Below are 17,688 nucleotides of genomic sequence, written 5' to 3'. Positions count from 1 at the left end.
GCACTTGCCAGTTTCTTTAAATCCTAAAGCTAATGTGCTTACCTGACCTCAGTACTGACAAGTAGGATTATGAATATTAAATTCCAAACTCATATTAATACTAGAAAAAGAACGAATCCTACAAGTACTTTTCATTATAATGAAAGTGACTGTGGTCAAGACTCTTCAGTTTATTTCCTTTGAATTGGTGAAAGAAGGATTACAATGTGATGCAGTAAAAAGGCCACGATATCATCATAAAGAGATAATAATCTGGTGCAAAAGAGATTAAATTATTGGTATTCTTTGCTGTGACGGATAAGCAGGAGGCTGTTTCCTTGTCATCTTGAAAAAACAATTTCTTCCCATTGTAGGATAAAATAAACCTTAACACCATGTACTGCACGCTGTAATCCCCCGATTGCACTACAACACAATAACGCTATTGTTCCATGTATGATGCAACCTATATCGAGACTTAATGACTAAATGCAAATATCACAAAACAAAAACAACTTATACCAAACAGCCCTTTGTACCAAATTTGAAAATTAATTCCTGCTGTAATAAATATTTTTCTACTGCATCATTTTGTTTTTGTCATTCCAACTAAGCATTGTACTTTGTGTGTAAAAAGTAAATAATAAACCACGCTGAAATCAAGAAAAGAACAGTAGAGATTTAATGTTTCTGTGTTTCTCTCACTAGAATGTCAACAAAAAATAAAAACATTTTTATTTTCATTCAAATCATCTTTCCCTCTCTATTCTTCCATCTGTATTTTCCCTGTTTCTGTATTTAATCTTTACTCCGGGAGCTTGGCAGGTAACACGTTGCAATAATTGATGGAACAACAGTGACTCTGTGACAGTATTCTAAAACAAAAAAACAAAAAAACAAAAAACAAAACAATAAGGCAAGATTGTTTTCAAACTGAGGAAAGTGGACTTGAGACATATTATGCACATTTTAAATTTGTATTTTGACCATGAGGTTGTCAACAGCAGATGAATGTGGAGAGAACATTTAATTTTCAGCAAAGTTTTTTGATACTTCATACAAATAAAAATGATTCAGAAAATGATTACTTTTGAGATGCTTGAAAAACTAAACCAATGCTTCAGAAAATTATTCTTTGGAAATGTGCAAAACACTAAAAGTAAAAATTCCATTTGAAAAATGCTGTTTTGAAACACTCAAAAACACAAAAATCAAACAAATTTATCAAGAAAATTATTCTGTTTCCAGCAGCCTGAAGTGATAAATGAACCTATTGATTTGGAAAATGATTATTTCTGCTTGAAAATCTATGCAAATTCTCCAGAAAATTACTCAATGTTTGTAAATGCTGAAAAACACAAAAATACTGTAAAACAAATTTCTCAAGAAAATGATTCAGTTTCCAGCAGCCTGAAGTGCTAAATGAACCTACTGATTCAGAAAATGATTACTTCTGCTTGAAAATCTAAGCAAATTCTCCAAAAAATTACTCACTGTTTGTGAACACCCACAACACTACAAGTAAAAATTTCTTGAGAAATAATCCACTTTTTAAATGCTGCAAAACACAAAATGGAACAACTGCATAAGAAAATGACTGAAACAGCTTGGAGTACTAAATGAACCTACTGATTCAGAAAATAATGACTGTTTTGAAATGCTGGAAAAACTAAATGCAGTTGCTTCAGAAAATGATTCCCTGTTTGGAAACACTAGAAACAATAAAAGCAAATAATTCTTTACAAATAATGTTAAACACAAAATGGAACAATTGTATCAGAAAATGATTCAGTTTCAAACAACTTAAAGTACTCAATGAACCTACTGACTCAGAAAATGATTACGTCTGCTTGAAAATCTAAGCAAATTCTCCAGAACATTACTCATTGTTTGTAAACACTTAGAACACTACAAGTAAACATTCTTGAGAAATAATTCAGTTTTTAAATGCTGCAAAACACAAAATGGAAAAACTGTATCAGAAAATGACTGTTTGAAACAGCTTAGAGTGCTAAATGAACCTACTGATTCAAAAAATAATGACTGTTTTGAAATGCTTGAGAAACTAAACAGATGAGTCAGAAAATTATTATGTTTGGAAACACTAGATACAATAAAAGTAAACAATTCTTTACAAATAATGTAAAGTAAAATAAACTGTACCAGATGATTCATGAATCTACTGATTCAGAAAATGGCTGCTTTGAAATGCTTGAAAATCTTCACAAATGCTTCAGAAAAACACCTGAAACATAAAAAGTAAAAAATTTGTTATAAAATAATTCAGTTTTCAAATAAAAAACACAAGAGAGAGACACACAAAATTAAACAACTCTATCTGATGACTGTTTGAAACACCTTGGAGTGCTTAATGTAACAAATGATTCAGAAAATAATGACATAAATAATGACTGCTTCAAACTTCTCAAAACATTGAACAAAATCACTGTTGCTTCAGACAAAGGTTTGTTTTGAAAATCCTCAAGAACACCTGATGTGTCATTCTGGTGACTACTGTGTGCCCCTCAAAATAATTTTCTGTCTATACCCTTGAATGTACAGTGCATCAAGAAAGTATTGACAGCTCTGCACGTTGTCCACATTTTTTTAATCTTACAGCCTTATTCCAAAATTGATTAATTTCATTTTTTCCTCAAAATTCAACACACAATACCCCATAATTACAATGTGAAAAAGTTTGAGATTTTTGCAAATTTAATCAAAACTAGAGCACTTTGCTCGTAGAGCGCAAAACTTCACCAACATTAGTTTCTAATTCCACAAATTTTTACCTTGGAAAAAAATTCAAGGTCAAAGTCCTGTTAGAAGAGGTTTTTTATAAACTAAATGAAAATACAAAATAAAGATCAAAAGGGCTCTTCAATGTTAAAATCAAATGTCTGCTAAATCCACAATACAGATCAGATGCAGATCAAACTTGGTCTATTAACAGAGTGCCAGTTTGCACCTCATTGTCACAAATGAGAGTGACTGAGGCACTTTTGATTGAGATATACGCTCGTAATGCAAAATGTACATCAAATGGCCTTTTCAATATTAAATTCAAATGTCCAAAAATTCACAATCCAGATCAGATCTGGATCAAACTTTGTCAGGCGATAGTGAGCGCCAGTCTGCACCTCACTTTCAAATATGAGAGTGGTTGGGGCACGTTTGATTAAGATATAATGTAAAATATACATTAAATGGAGTTTTAAATGATAAAATTAAATGGCCACAAAATCTGTAATCTGGATCCAGCTCAAACTTTGTCGGTCGATAAAGGATACCATCCTACATAACACTCTCAAATATGAAAGAAATTTGATCGTTTTTGACAGAGGTATGAATTTTTGAAAAGTCGTTCAATGTTAAAGATAGGAATTTTTCCAATTTTCCAAGATTTTCCTGACTTTGCCCGGTGGCCTATGACTTTGAAGATTTAATCAGTTGTTGCCTATCAAGATATGAATCTTCTGTAAAAATTTCATGACATATGAAAAACTGTGGGCTCCAGGCTGTTCACAAACAAACAGTCAACAAAAGAACCTCCTCAAAGTTCGTTGGCAGAGATAATAAAAAACTAAGAAATCACATGTACATAAGTATTCACAGCCTTTGCCATGAAGCTCAAAATTGAGCTCACATGCATCCTGTTTCCACTTATCATTCTTGAGATGTTTTTACAGCTTAAATGAGTCCACTTGGTGTAAATTCAGTTGACTGGACATGATTTGGAAAGACACACACCTGTCTACATATAAGGTCCCACAGGTGACAGTGCATGTCAGAGCACAAACCAAGCATGAAGTCAAAGGAATTGTTCACAGACCTCCAAGACAGGACTGTCTCGAGGCACAAATCTGGGGAAGGGTACAGAAACATTTCTACTGCTTTGAAGGTCCCAATGAGCACAGTGCTCTCCATCATCTGTAAATGGAAGAAGTTCAGATCCACGTCTCTTCCTAGAGCTGGCCACCCATCTAAACTGAGCGATCGAGGAGAACAGCTTTAATCAGGGAGGTGACCAAGAACCTGATGGTCAATCTGTCAGAGCTCCAGCACTCCTCTGTGTAGAGAGGGGAACCTTCCAGAAAGACAACCATCTCTGCAGCAATCCACCATTCAGGCCTCTATGTAGAGTGGCCAGATGGAAGCCACTATTTCATAAAAGGCACATGGCATTGCGCCTGGAGTTTGCTAAAAGGCACCTGAAGGGCTCTTAGTCCATGAGAAACAAAATTCTCTCATCTGATGAGACAAAGATTGGACTCTTCGGCGTATATGCCTGGCGTGATGTTTGGAGGAAACCAGGCACCATCCCTAGAGTGAAGCATGGTGGTGGCAACATCATGCTGTGGGGATGTTTTTCAGCAGCAGGAACTGGGAGACTAGTCAAGATTGAGGGAAAGATGAATGCATCAATGTACAGAGACATCCTGGATGACATCCTGCTCCAGACCTCAGACTGGGGTGACAGTTCATCTTTGAACAGGACCCTAAGCACACAGCCAAGATATCAAAGGAGTGGCTTCAGGACAACTCTGTGAATGTCCCTGAGTGGCCCAGCCAGAGCCCAAACCTGAATCTGATTGAACATCTCTGGAGAGATCTGAAAATGGCTGTGCACTGATGCTCCCCATCTAACCTGATGGAGCTTGAGAGGTGCTGCAAAGAGGAATGGGCAAAACTGCTCAAAGATAGCTGCACCAAGTTTGTGACATCAGAGTCAAGAAGACATGAGGCTGTAATTGCTGCCAAAGGTGCATCAACAACATATTGAGCAAAGCATCTGAATACTTATGTACACATGATTTCTTAGTTTTTAAATTTTAATAAAATTTCATTTCATGTTGTCATTATGGGGTGTTGTGAGTACAATTTTGAGGGAAAAAAATGAATTTACTTTATCTGAAATAAGGCTGTAACATAACAAAATGTGGAAAAAGTATACTTTCCAGATGCACTGTAACTGAGCGGCACTTATTAAAATATTAAATGTGATGCATGTGGATATAGATGATCTTGTACACAATGCGTCAATCTGCACTGCAGACACAAAATGATCTTTTGCATCAGACATCAATCAAGCGCACTCATCTCTCTCACTTCACCCCCAACACTGGAACTTGAGTAGTGAAAACATGGTCCATTCAGCAATTATTCACAGTCTTGGACTAATGGTGCTGTGAATGCACAGACACAGCAAATGTAGGGAACCAGAGGAGCAGCAGTAATGGCCCCATACCGAGCATGAGTTTTTCTACATGTGTGTGAAATGGGGGTCTGGGGTTGGGGTTAGTATTACTGATTCACAACAAGCACTAACATGTCTAATTATGAATCTGGACTCTAACAGTAGAAACTCACTTTCCCTCCCCGCCCTCGTGCCAAAGCCAAGCTCCATATCAGCCAGATGAAAACATAACCTGTCACATTCCATCCCATTAAACTGGCTACAAACCATGTGGTCTCCTCACATGGAGGAGCAAGGAAAAGGCGAGAGAGAGAGAGACAGAGAGAGCACGGTGCATCTGGGTTCACTCAAAAGTGATGAATTATTCAGAATCTTTATGCTAATGCCATTTCAGTGTTGGAAATGCTGACAAACATGAGAAGAGAAACATACAGGATGGAACAGAAAACCGTTACCTTTTACACACTAATAATGTCTCCATACTCCACATACTGCAAAATTATAAAGCATGGAATTATCTTTGCATGCACAGAGCGCTCTCACTGAGCCCCCAAATATGTGCATTAGAGTGCCTTTCTCTCTCTCTGTCCACAGCGAGTCCATCTGCTGCCATTTGATGTCTGGCAGAGCAAGGTAATGACAGCACACTCACTTGCACAGTCATTAGCCCCGCTTAATGTTGGGAATTAACACAAATTAAGTGAAGTTAAGCGCATGCATTAGAGGAGCTTATTTGAGGAGGGCTTTTCATTTTTAGCGCCTACAACTGGCACATGCCTCACATGTTCAGATTTAAAAAAAAAGAAGCTGCAAACACATTTCAAACTTCCGACCAAACAGGTAGACGAGTCGTTAAATGAAATACTCATGGAACTCTAAGGACACCTAGTGGCCACAGCATTACAAAAGAAGAAGAAGAAGAAAAAAAGTTAAATTTGCTGGAAGAAATATTAAAGAGGTCATATTGTGAAAAATAATAAATAAATAAAAAACTTTTAGTTACATAGGGTCAGCCTGTCATGAAAATTCAGTAGGTATATCTTATATATTCCTATTCTAAGGTGGAACTATGCTACAAGTAGTATACTAAGGTATATCTAAATATCTAAAAAGGAAGAGTAAAATAGAAGAGGTCATGTTAAACATCCTCAAAGTCTCACAGTTTTGTCAGTGTGTGTAGAAATACCATATGCCAGAAAAAAATTTAGGCCTAAAATGCCTTGTTTTAAATCTCTCTGACGTAAGTGACAGACATCTTTATTAAAACTCCTGTTTGCTCGGTGTAGTTGTCCACAGTTAACACAAAGCCCTAAGTTCACTCACAGTGAGAAATTAGCAAGCTGCTAACTGTACGGTGGCATAATATCAGCAGCATGGCAGCATGCCGTCAGCGTTTCATGACAAAGGTTCACCAAAGGTCAACAGCAGAACTAGTCGTCTGCTTCTTTTTCCATCAGTTAAATGCTGGGTATTTCATGTTACAACAGATTTCCGAACCTCTTCTGAATCATGAAACAGACATTGTACAAATAATGGATGGTAAGGAGTCCAACATAGAGAAATACTGGATGAAGAAAAGTTATATCCCAGTATATATCCAATATTTCTCTATGTTGGACGACTTGCCATCCATCAATTGTTATGTTCTCCACCCCCCCTCCAGTTCCTCCTCTGTGAACTCAGCAAACCTCGCTGGCAGACGATTTTCTGCTGTTGTTGACATGTTTGTTGTCATTTTTTCAACCAGCGTGTCAGCTAGTCCCTGACCTTCGTATGCCGCATTCTGATTGGCTAGCTGTTGGCAGTAAGGTCTAACGCTATTGGTCAGTGGGAACCGATCCAATATAACTTTTGTTCCTAGCTTTTTTGGATCGTTTTGGATCCAACATAACTTTCTGGCGCCAAGCATGCCAAAATACAGGTAAATCATGGACAGAAAGGCTAATGTGTGATTGGCTATTGCAATCTGAGTGGAGAACATAAATAAATGTTTGGGAAGAAGTTAAATAATCTAACCAATGCATTTGTTGCTATGGGATAATGACCATTACTGCCAATGTGGCGGTTTTCTGTGAAATCTTTTTTTTTCTGTGAAACTTTTGTGTGTTGCATCAGAAGTTATACAGCTTCATGATGAAGTGGTAGGTAGTAAGCGCTTTCTCCCTTTTCCACTTTCGGTGAGCACGGGGTCATGTTGATTTGGTGCAGATTTTACACCGGACATCCTTCTTGACGCAACCCCACCTTACATGGAGAACAGACACAAGTGGGGCGTTCTACATTAACATTTGCTGGAAAGTGACAGTACTGCTTTAATAGCTTTCATCATGCACCAATGGGAAGTCCTGCACATTTTCAAAAGGTGATTTGCCATAAAGTGCTTTATAGTTTTAAGTATACTGATGTTTTATTTATTATACATCAAAATTGTATATTGCTTAAATTTTGCACTCAACTCTAAAAACATGTTCACCTTTTGTTTTTACAAACCTAGTGATATTAAAACACTGTTAGTGTTCAAACATATAAGTCCTGTACTCACCTTTGACTATTGCTTTGTTTGAAAGAAATTCTTTGCTTGAAAAACTAATTTAAGAAGTTATTAATGTGAGTAAACAAAGCAGCCATCACAAGGTTATGCAACTCTTTCACACGAGCCCCCTTGAACAGATTTGGGACGGTTTTGAACATGTTCAAAGTTTTCAGGCGTTCGGCTGATTTCCCCTAAATCCACTGAGCACTCAAAATGGCATAAAATAATGTGAGCAACCTACTTTTTAAATTATTGGTGTGTTACTGGTCCACCAACATCTGAAGAAAAAAAATAGGCTGGTTTTAATTCAGCCCTGCATCAGTCTTGGAAGATATTTCAAAGTTGTTTCCTGCTGATACCATGCACAGATCTTGCTTTGAAAGTCTCTCTCAACAACAACAAAACCCTTTTCAATAATATTAAATTTATGATTGGTATTGCAAAGAACAGAATAAATACAAAATCAGACAACATAAATGGCATAGGTCCAACATAAAATACATCATAATGTAAGCCTCTCTGTTAAACTAGGCAAGGCAGAAGTGACAATTATTTGCCAAACCAACTAACCTAGTTTTTTCCACCCTTTCAACTTTCTTGAAACGTGAACAAAAGTGAATGTTGACTCTTCACTGGACATTTATAGTGTAAGTACCCCCAATGGGCATACTATATATATTAACAATATCACCAGTAATACGTGTTCTAAATAATCATGCAAGAACATGTTAATAGTTATGGGTACACAATAAAAATTTTAAGAATTGAAAAAAATGTTACGTTGAGTTAGAAGGGATTTCTCTCATATGACAGAACTGTCAAAAGGTGAGTACAACCCCTGGCAAAAATTATGGAATCACCGGCCTCGGAGGATGTTCATTCAGTTCATACAGCTGACTGTGAACAACCAACATCTTTTGCAACATTGCGTGATGATTTACCCTCTTTTAAGAGTTTGATAATCCTCTCCTTTGTTTCAATTGACATCTCTCGTGTTGGAGCCATGATTCCTGTCAGTCCACTTGGTGCAACAGCTCTCCAAGGTGTGATCACTCCTTTTTAGATGCAGACTAACGAGCAGATCTGATTTGATGCAGGTGTTAGTTTTGGGGATGAAAATTTACAGGGTGATTCCATAATTTATTCCTCAGAATTGAGTGATTCCATATTTTTTCCCTCTGCTTGGTCTGAAAAAGTAACCGTTACTGACTGCCACAATTTTTTTTTCCTGATTTCTTATAGTGTTTCTTAAAGCCAGAAAGTTGCCATTTGAAATGACTTTAGTTTTGTGTCATGTCTGTGATCTGCTTTTTTTTCTACAAAATTAAACAACTGAATGAACATCCTCCGAGGCCGGTGAGTATACAAACAGTGTTTCAATATGATTCGGGTGGTAAATTGTGAACTTGTTCTTTATGTTATGTACTGTAGTGGTTATGAAATGGTGTTAAGTTACATAAAGAATAGCAAAGACTTTGTGTCTTGGTGGATTATGAGACTAAAGATGTGAACATGATCCAATCTTTTTACCATAATAATTATTATTAGATCACAGGTGAAATGTTTTTCAGTCTAAATGGTGTCTTCCACACTTGAAGGCAGTTACAGTGGTTTCTGTGTATGACAGCGAAGGTTGTGTTATCTTAAAAACAAAACTGTCAAGTGGAGGAAGTGAGCGGTTCCTTTCCTGTTACAACACCTGATGTTTGACTGTTAAGAGGGGAAACTGTGGTGTGGTTTTGCAAAGAGGCTAACATGATAAAACTGACAATCTCTAAAACCCATTTGGACCTCAGTCAAGATTACATCTGACTGACTGCAGATTATTGTCCACAGAGAGGTGTGCTAAAGATGGATTATCCACTTGCTGGGAATGCGTTTGACCTAGTGGGCGTGACATGCCAGCCTCACGTGCCCTCACATCTGCAGATATTTTTTCACATTTGCAGCCAAAGGATGGGATCGTAGCAGAAATGGCAGAAAACCTCTCATCCTCAGATTACCATGGTTAGTGATCTACATATGTGGACAGAAGATGAAGTCAGAGTAATCGTATTTGAAAGGGCTGCACTATACGCCCAATTTAAGCAACCTCAATTTTTTAGCACCAAAAACAATATTCAGAGGGTTTTTTTTGCATACAATTCCAACAGTCAAACAAACAAAAATAATAATTATTTACAGCCACTTTTCTATCCTTGTCTTCACAAATAAAAATAATATATGCTTATGCGTAGCTGCATTTTCCTAATTATATATAAAAGGCATAAAAATGTGACAACGCAAACTACTGGTAACAACTATATACCATACAGAAGTTACGTGGGTGGATGTTTTCCATCAACTGGAAATCTGGAAAACACATCAGAGTGTATTATTTAAAACTAATGTCATACATATGTATGTAAGAATGTGAAAAAAGTCCTATTTTTAAAGTCAACCTTGTACAGTAGTGTTCAGAATAATAGTAGTGCTATGTGACTAAAAAGATTAATCCAGGTTTTGAGTATATTTCTTATTGTTACATGGGAAACAAGGTACCAGTAGATTCTCACAAATCCAACAAGACCAAGCATTCATGATATGCACACTCTTAAGGCTATGAAATTGGGCTATTAGTAAAAAAGTAGAAAAGGGGGTGTTCACAATAATATTAGCATCTGCTGTTGACGCTACAAACTCAAAACTATTATGTTCAAACTGCTTTTTTAGCAATCCTGTGACTCACTAAACTAGTATTTAGTTGTATAACCACAGTTTTTCATGATTTCTTTACATCTGAGAGCCATTAATTTTGTTGGTTTGGAACCAAGATTTTGCTGGTTTACTAGTGTGCTTGGGGTCATTGTCTTGTTGAAACACCCATTTCAAGGGCATGTCCTCTTCAGCATAAGGCAACATGACCTCTTCAAGTATTTTGACATATCCAAACTGATCCATGATACCTGGTATGTGATATATAGGCCCAACACCATAGTAGGAGAAACATGCCCATATCATGATGCTTGCACCATGCTTCACTGGCTTCACTGTGAACTGTGGCTTGAATTCAGAGTTTGGGGGTCGTCTCACAAACTGTCTGTGGCCCTTGGACCAAAAAAGAACAATTTTACTCTCATCAGTCCACAAAATATTCCTCCATTTCTTTTTAGGCCAGTTGATGTGCTCTTTGGCAAATTGTAACCTCTTCTGCACGTCTTTTATTTAACAGAGGGACTTTGCGGGGGATTCTTGCAAATAAATTAGCTTTACACAGGCGTCTTCTGTCACAGCACTTACAGGTAACTCCAGACTGTCTTTGATCATCCTGCAGCTGATCAATGGGTGAGCCTTTGCCATTCTGGTTATTCTTCTATCCATTTTGATGGTTGTTTTCCGTTTGCTTCCATGCGTCTGTTTTTTTTTTTTTTTTTTGTCCATTTTAAAGCATTGGAGATCATTGTAGATGAACAGCCTATAATTTTTTGCACCTGCGTATACGTTTTCCCCTCTCCAATCAACTTTTTAATCAAACTACGCTGTTCTTCTGAACAATGTCTTGAACGTCCCATTTTCCTCAGGCTTTCAAAGAGAAAAGCATGTTCAACAGGTGCTGGCTTCATCCTTACATGGGGACACTTGATTCACACCTGTTTGTTCCACAAAATTGACAAACTCACTGACTGAATGCCACACTACTATTATTGTGAACACCCCCTTTTCTACTTTTTTTTACTAAGAGCCCAATTTCACAGCCTTAAGAGTGTGCGTATCTTGAATGCTTGGTCTTGTTGGATTTGTGAGAATCTACTGAATCTACTGGTACCTTGTTTCCCATGTAACAATAAGAAATATACTTCAAACCTGGATAAATCTTTTTAGTCACATAGCACTACTATTATTCTGAACACTACTGTATGTTGCTCCAGGTGGGTATAAGGTATGATAGCTCTCTTTCCATCAGGAACAAGATTTGACAGGGCAGCTCCAGCTCTTTGCATGTTTCTGAAGGTGACCTTGGTCGCTCTCGGGGCAACGCTGTAGTGTTTCTTCTTCTTGGCTGAGACTGGAATTGAACAGTGTGGGTGAAAGTGTCTGAACCAGCACTGTGACAACATGAGTTCTGTTCACAGTTTTTGGAAATCACCTTCATCCCTCCAACTGTAATGTCAGTTGAAAAATACAAATATCCATTTAAAGGGATCGTACTATGCACCTTTTCAACGTCTACAGTGTTGCAGTATCCTTCAAACACATTAAAGTTTGTCACAAAAAAAAAATTAACATTAAAATTCTCTAAAAAAGTGTCCTGTTTCTGTGGCTACTTCTTTTTAATGAAAATTAGCTGTTGCTTGCCACACCCACTTTTCTGTCTTTTACCCACAAACCATAGTTAAATCTAAACCAGATAATATGACATGCCTCAAACTGCCAGCCGGAGTCCACATATGGACATCTGTGACATATGTCAAAAACAATATGTGTCCAGCATAACTTCTGTTTACCGTATATAGGTTTCAGACAGAGACCTGTTGGAGTTTGTGGATGTTTAACAATTGTTAACAAATGTTAAACAACAATTAATTGGTCACAGTCCTGCCACCTGCAGATGTTTTCAGAGGACTCTGCTATTGTGGGCTGCATCGCCAGTGACCAGGAACCTGAGTACAGGACTGTGGTGGACAGGTTTGTGGAGTGGTGTGGACTCAACCACCTGCAGCTCAACATTATTTAAGACGAAGGAGCTGGTGATGGACTTCAGAAGAAGAAAGACCCATCCGAACCCTGTTACTGTCAATGGAACAGAGCTGGACATTGTGAACTACTACAAATACCTGGGTGTCCACATAGACAACAAACTGGACTGGACTGTAAACACAGATGCTGTGTATAAGAAAGCCCAGAGCCGACTGTTCTTCTTCAGGTGGCTCAGATCTTTCAATGTCTGCAAAAATATGTTGCAAATATTTATCACTCAGTGGTCTTCTACGCTGTGGTGTGCTGGGGCAGCAGGCTGAAGGCAGCTGACACAAACAAATTGAACAAGCTCATCAGGAGAGCTGGCTCAGTCCTGGTGGTTGAGCTGGAGTATGTGGTGGAGGTGTCAGAGAGGAGGATGCCTAGGAAGCTGCTCAGCATCCTGGACAACACCTCCCGCCTCATGCATGCCACACTGATGACAGCATACTAATATCTATGGCTGAAGTCAGTGTTGGGAAAGTGTAGTGACATGGACCCACAACAGGGGGCGCAAATGAACGGTCAATAGATGAGCCAAAATATAACAATTTAATGTTGTGAATGTGCACAACGAACATACAGACAATCTCAGAATATCATAACAGTCAATACACAAAGGTGACGTGTGGGCAGGCTCGAGGATAGAAGACGTCTGTCCTAAGAAGAGCCGGAACCACACGATTTCCGCCGCCCCAGAACCTGGTGAATACTGGAGCCGCCAAGTCCCGAATTCCCAGGTGATCACCGTCCCCGACTGTCGGATCTGGTACTGCTGGCGAAGAACAAAGACAGTCAAATGTGGGTGTGTGTACACCCAGTAACAACAACGGTGGGAATGCCACCTCCACCTCTCACTCAGAATGCTGAGGTATTTACAGTGATCCCTCAGAGGAAAAGAGTGCTGTCCTGCACTCACTCAGCCTCCACAAGAAGAGGGACCAGTACTCCTGCAAACACTCACAATATACAGCTTATCAGAAACACAAATGGCTGAGGATATTACCTCCAATGAAGTATGATATCTCGGCAACGAGGTGGAGATGACGTCTGGTCTTTATGGAGTGAGATGATGTTGAGTAGATGGGTGACAGCTGTCAAGAGGTAATGAGCGACAGCTGTCACCCCCGGCTGTGTCCATGGCGGCAGCGCCCTCTCGTGCCTGAAGCCCGCACTTCAGGCAGGGCGCCCTCTGGTGGTGGGCCAGCAGTACATCGGCCCACACAACAGTCACCAAGGTGCACCACAGAACGCCACAGGGGGTCTTTCCTACCTGTTGCAATCAGACTGTAAAATTCCTCCTCCTTCTGTAAATGAACAGTTATTCAGAGTTATGTGCAATATTGTCCAACATCTTGTGCAAATGTCTTCCAGTCATTTGGCATAACTTTTTTTGTACTTATTGTTAAAAAAAAATTGTTCACTGTTTACTGTTTCTGTACTCTGGCAAAATAATTTCCTTCAAGATAAATAAAGTTAGTCTTATCTTATCTTAACACCAGAACATTCAACTTTAAAAACTAAATTAAAAAAAAGTTATCCGGCACAATGCAACCCCTTTAATAACAGACACTACAAGCTGATCTAAAGACTAGTGTTTGTGAAAATGAAAGGAAGAAATATCAAACTCACACTTGCAGTGAGGTTGGGCATCATCCACGTTACTTGCCGTCACCTCATGTCCACGCAAGGAGTTACGATGTCTGCTACTCACACTCATTTCTCTGATGGGAGTGTTATGAGGCATGAGAGGCAGAAAGCCAGTTGGGTTTATATCAGGTAAAGGAAATATCGGTTCAGTGGACGGGCAGCATAACTACAAAAAATATAACAACAAGAGGAATCAGTATAATGCTCCACGACAGAACTGAAGAACATAACCATACATTCAGATAATGTTTAAAATGATCTGTTACAGTGCATGCATGTACTGCAGCAAATTTTTCTTCTGCAAAGGAGATTACGCTTTCAATACCATCTGTCTATCAATCCATGCTATCCATCCGTCTATCTGCCAGCAAGATTACGCAAAAGCTACAAGACTGATTTGGCATGAGGCCAAAGAGGAACGCATTAAATATTGGAGAACTGAATCAAAGGGCAGATCCAGAATATTTTTACTCCACTTTAACATTGCAAGATGAGGTTTTATTTATTTATTACATTTTTATCAGTTTCTCAGGAAATATTTCATGAGGTTTTGGGGGAAAAATATGCAGGCATATTTATCGTGAATGTATTTATGAATGTGTATGATTGAGTGAGAATACAAACAAAAATGGGGGGGTTCCCATACCGAGATGATGTTATTTTAATTATTATGAATTTTTAATGAGAAGCCATGAAATATTTCCTAAAATATGAATGAAAAAAAAACCCTTCAATCTCCCAATGTTGAAAAAAAAAAAATAACAGAAAAAATCCTGGGGCCACTCCTTGGTGAGCTTGGACAGATCCAGTAGTTTTGATGCCCACATTTTGGGGGTATATCATAGAAAAGTGGATGACTGGCCTGTGCTCTCTGAGTGCCCTTCTAGTTTTACTTTATAGTACACACTAGACAAATTGGTGCTAAAAGTGTTTGTTTGGCCACATATACTGTAGGCATTAAAAATCAGTCAGAAATACTTAATTAATCAAGGGGAGGTGATGGTCTAGTGGTTAAGGTGTTGGGCTTGAGACTAGAAGAATCTCAGCTTGACTGGAAAATCAGTAAGGGCCCTTGGGCAAGGTCTTCATTCCCCTATTGCTCCCGGTGTGTAGTGTGTGCCTTGCATGGCAGCACCCTCACATCGGGGTGAATGTGAGGCATTATTTGTGAAGCGCTTTGAGTGTCTGATGCAGATGGAAAAGCGCTATATAAATGCAGGCCATTTACCATTTAATCCCAGTGAGAAATTTATTTATTTATTTTTTGCAGTAGCTATCACCAGAAATAGAACTAGAAAAGACTAAAAGAATGATTAATGCTTCTCAATAACAACATTGGCTTTCAAACAAAAGCAGATGCAGGGCATGGAATGACAACTGAGACTATAGTCTGAAGGGTCAATGAGGGGGAGGTTTGTGTTTGAGCTCTTAATGAGAAAAACCAAAATCTCTGCACTGTCATTTCCACATCACAACAAGCAGAGTGGGTCATGTTGACCTAGCTAATAGGGAGTAAATCCACTGGTGCATTATCGGCCGGGCACATTTCATCTAATCAGCAGGATGATGCCAGAAGGCTTAGGCTGCTTTTAATTCAGAGCTGTGCATGAATTACGGCTCTGTCCATTACATGGAGATCGAATCAGCTGGACTGAAGGGTATGATCCCCTCCTTTGTTTTTGGTGGCTGCTGTTTTCTTTGTTATTGTTTCCTTTCTTTCAGTTTGTATTCATCTTAAATGATAAGGACAATTAGGAGCACTGATTCGACCAGTGCCTTTGTTCATTTGTAAGTCAGTCTTATTACTACAGTATTGCAAAGACTATATGAAAGTATTACTGATTGCACAATACCCACAATACCACTTTTTTATGTCCGCTACAATACTGATACTGACTTGATTTATTTGATTTGATTGATTGATTATTTCAATTAGCAAACTCATGTAATAACAACAAATAACTGAATGAAAAGATTAAATCAAATAAAAAAAGGAAAATACATAATAAATATACTGAAAAAACAAAACATGTAGCTAAGTGAAAAAGGTCAAGGCTAAAGCCATCTAGCTTTTAAATGCCCTAAACTATTTATACAGTATCAATATTAAAAATAAAACATTTCTGTCAGACTATGAACAGTAATATGAAAATAATCACAATTAATCACCGGTACTGGCACACATCAGTTTCTTTTACTGGAATCTTCAGTATCTGCTGATACCGATACCAATACAATAGCATTTTCCATGTCGTAAGACATCAACTCAAACTGCAAAACAAATATTCTACAAGGTAAATATATATAGACTATAACATGACTCAGATGTGCAGGATCAGATCGGATTTCATTCATTTTCTAAATCCGCTTAATTCAGTTATGGGTCATGTGGGGCTATCGCAGTGGGGAGAGGGAGAGAAATGGGGTACACTTAGGCAGGCCACCAGTCTATCATAGGGCCAACACGCAGACAGACAAACATTCACACTCTCATTCACACCTACAATCAGTTTCGAGTCACCAAGTCACCTAATCTGCCTGTCTTTGGAAGCATGAGGAAGTCAGAGCACCCGGAGGGAATCCAAACAAACACAGGGAGAATATGCAAATTCCACACTAAACGGACCAAGTGGGATGCAAATCTAGAACCTTCTAGCTCTGAGGCAACAGTACTAAACATAAAGTCACCGTGTTGGCCAGATTGGATTTTTTTTAAATTTCCAATAATAAATCCATCATTTTCATCAATAATGAGCTGACACTCATCCAAAATATTGATCTGGCATATCCCTCATAATATAAAGAGTATCACTATAGGATTTTACAAAGATTCTGTTCCTTAACTTAAAAATTGTTTAAATGTAACAATTTTCATTTTTGATGTGCTTATTGCATGTTTTGTAGTATGTGCTGAAGATGAAGAGCTCACTGATTCTTCTCCACAAAGGAGGAGTTCAGCCCTTGCCCGTTCCTCCTCAGTGATCATCTCTCCATCCAGGACCTGCAACCTGGACAGACGGTGCAAGACAGCTAGCCTGTGGACAGACTGCTGGGCTACCTGGAAAAAATAAAATAAAGGTTTACATCTGAAAAAAATAAGCAAAATCCAACCATTTTATCATCTGAAGTGACACTAACTAACAAGAAGAAAATACGGTAGTAGGTGATCCCTCAAATTTTCTATTCTTGAGACCCAGCTGACAGTAGCAGATAGCTCGCTGGCCCCTTTTCCCTCCAGCTGAGGGCACCCTCTGGACTGGATACAAATGCAGCCAGTCCATCCATAGAACTGCCTGTTCCTGTAGGACACTGCTGCTGGGATTCAGTTCTGACTGTATGCCAATGGCGCCTCAGAGGAAAGGCAGACGCAGATTTTGGATTGTGAACATGGGTACAGTGGTGACTGCATGCGGTTAGCAGCAGGGATACTGTCTCAAGGGTGGCTCCTGGCAAGATTAATCCCCCCATGGGAGAAAGGGGGATGAGGTCAACCAGTAAAGAGGCTACCACAGCTGAGGATGACCCTATGGACGACGCTAGCAACTCACACTCCTCACGCCAGATCCGTGAAGTCCAGATGGGTGACGTAACCAGGCCAAAAACACACAGCCAT

The 17,688-nt window shown here is 38.7% G+C and overlaps 1 protein-coding gene across 6 annotated transcripts in view; it reads right to left on the bottom strand.

Moving 5' to 3' along the window:
- Positions 1-17,688, bottom strand: part of lrrc9 (leucine rich repeat containing 9) — a 71,854-nt gene continuing 54,166 nt past the window's right edge. For 3 of the 6 annotated variants that reach the window (XM_034195411.1, XM_034195410.1, XM_034195413.1), the window contains 2 exons: positions 17,005-17,133; positions 13,669-14,241 (listed from right to left, as the gene is read on the bottom strand). In XM_034195411.1, the coding sequence (XP_034051302.1) occupies positions 14,017-14,241; positions 17,005-17,133 (354 nt within the window). In that variant the 3' untranslated portion in view covers positions 13,669-14,016. Of the gene's footprint in view, positions 2,225-13,668; positions 14,242-17,004; positions 17,134-17,688 lie in introns of those variants that run through there. The other 3 variants (XM_034195414.1, XM_034195415.1, XR_004566791.1) reach the window with 3 other exon arrangements.

Source organism: Thalassophryne amazonica, chromosome 19, assembly GCF_902500255.1.
Source record: "Thalassophryne amazonica chromosome 19, fThaAma1.1, whole genome shotgun sequence".
In the NCBI taxonomy this organism is placed as follows: Eukaryota; Metazoa; Chordata; class Actinopteri; order Batrachoidiformes; family Batrachoididae; genus Thalassophryne; species Thalassophryne amazonica.
This window is presented reverse-complemented; position numbering and strand designations above follow the sequence as displayed.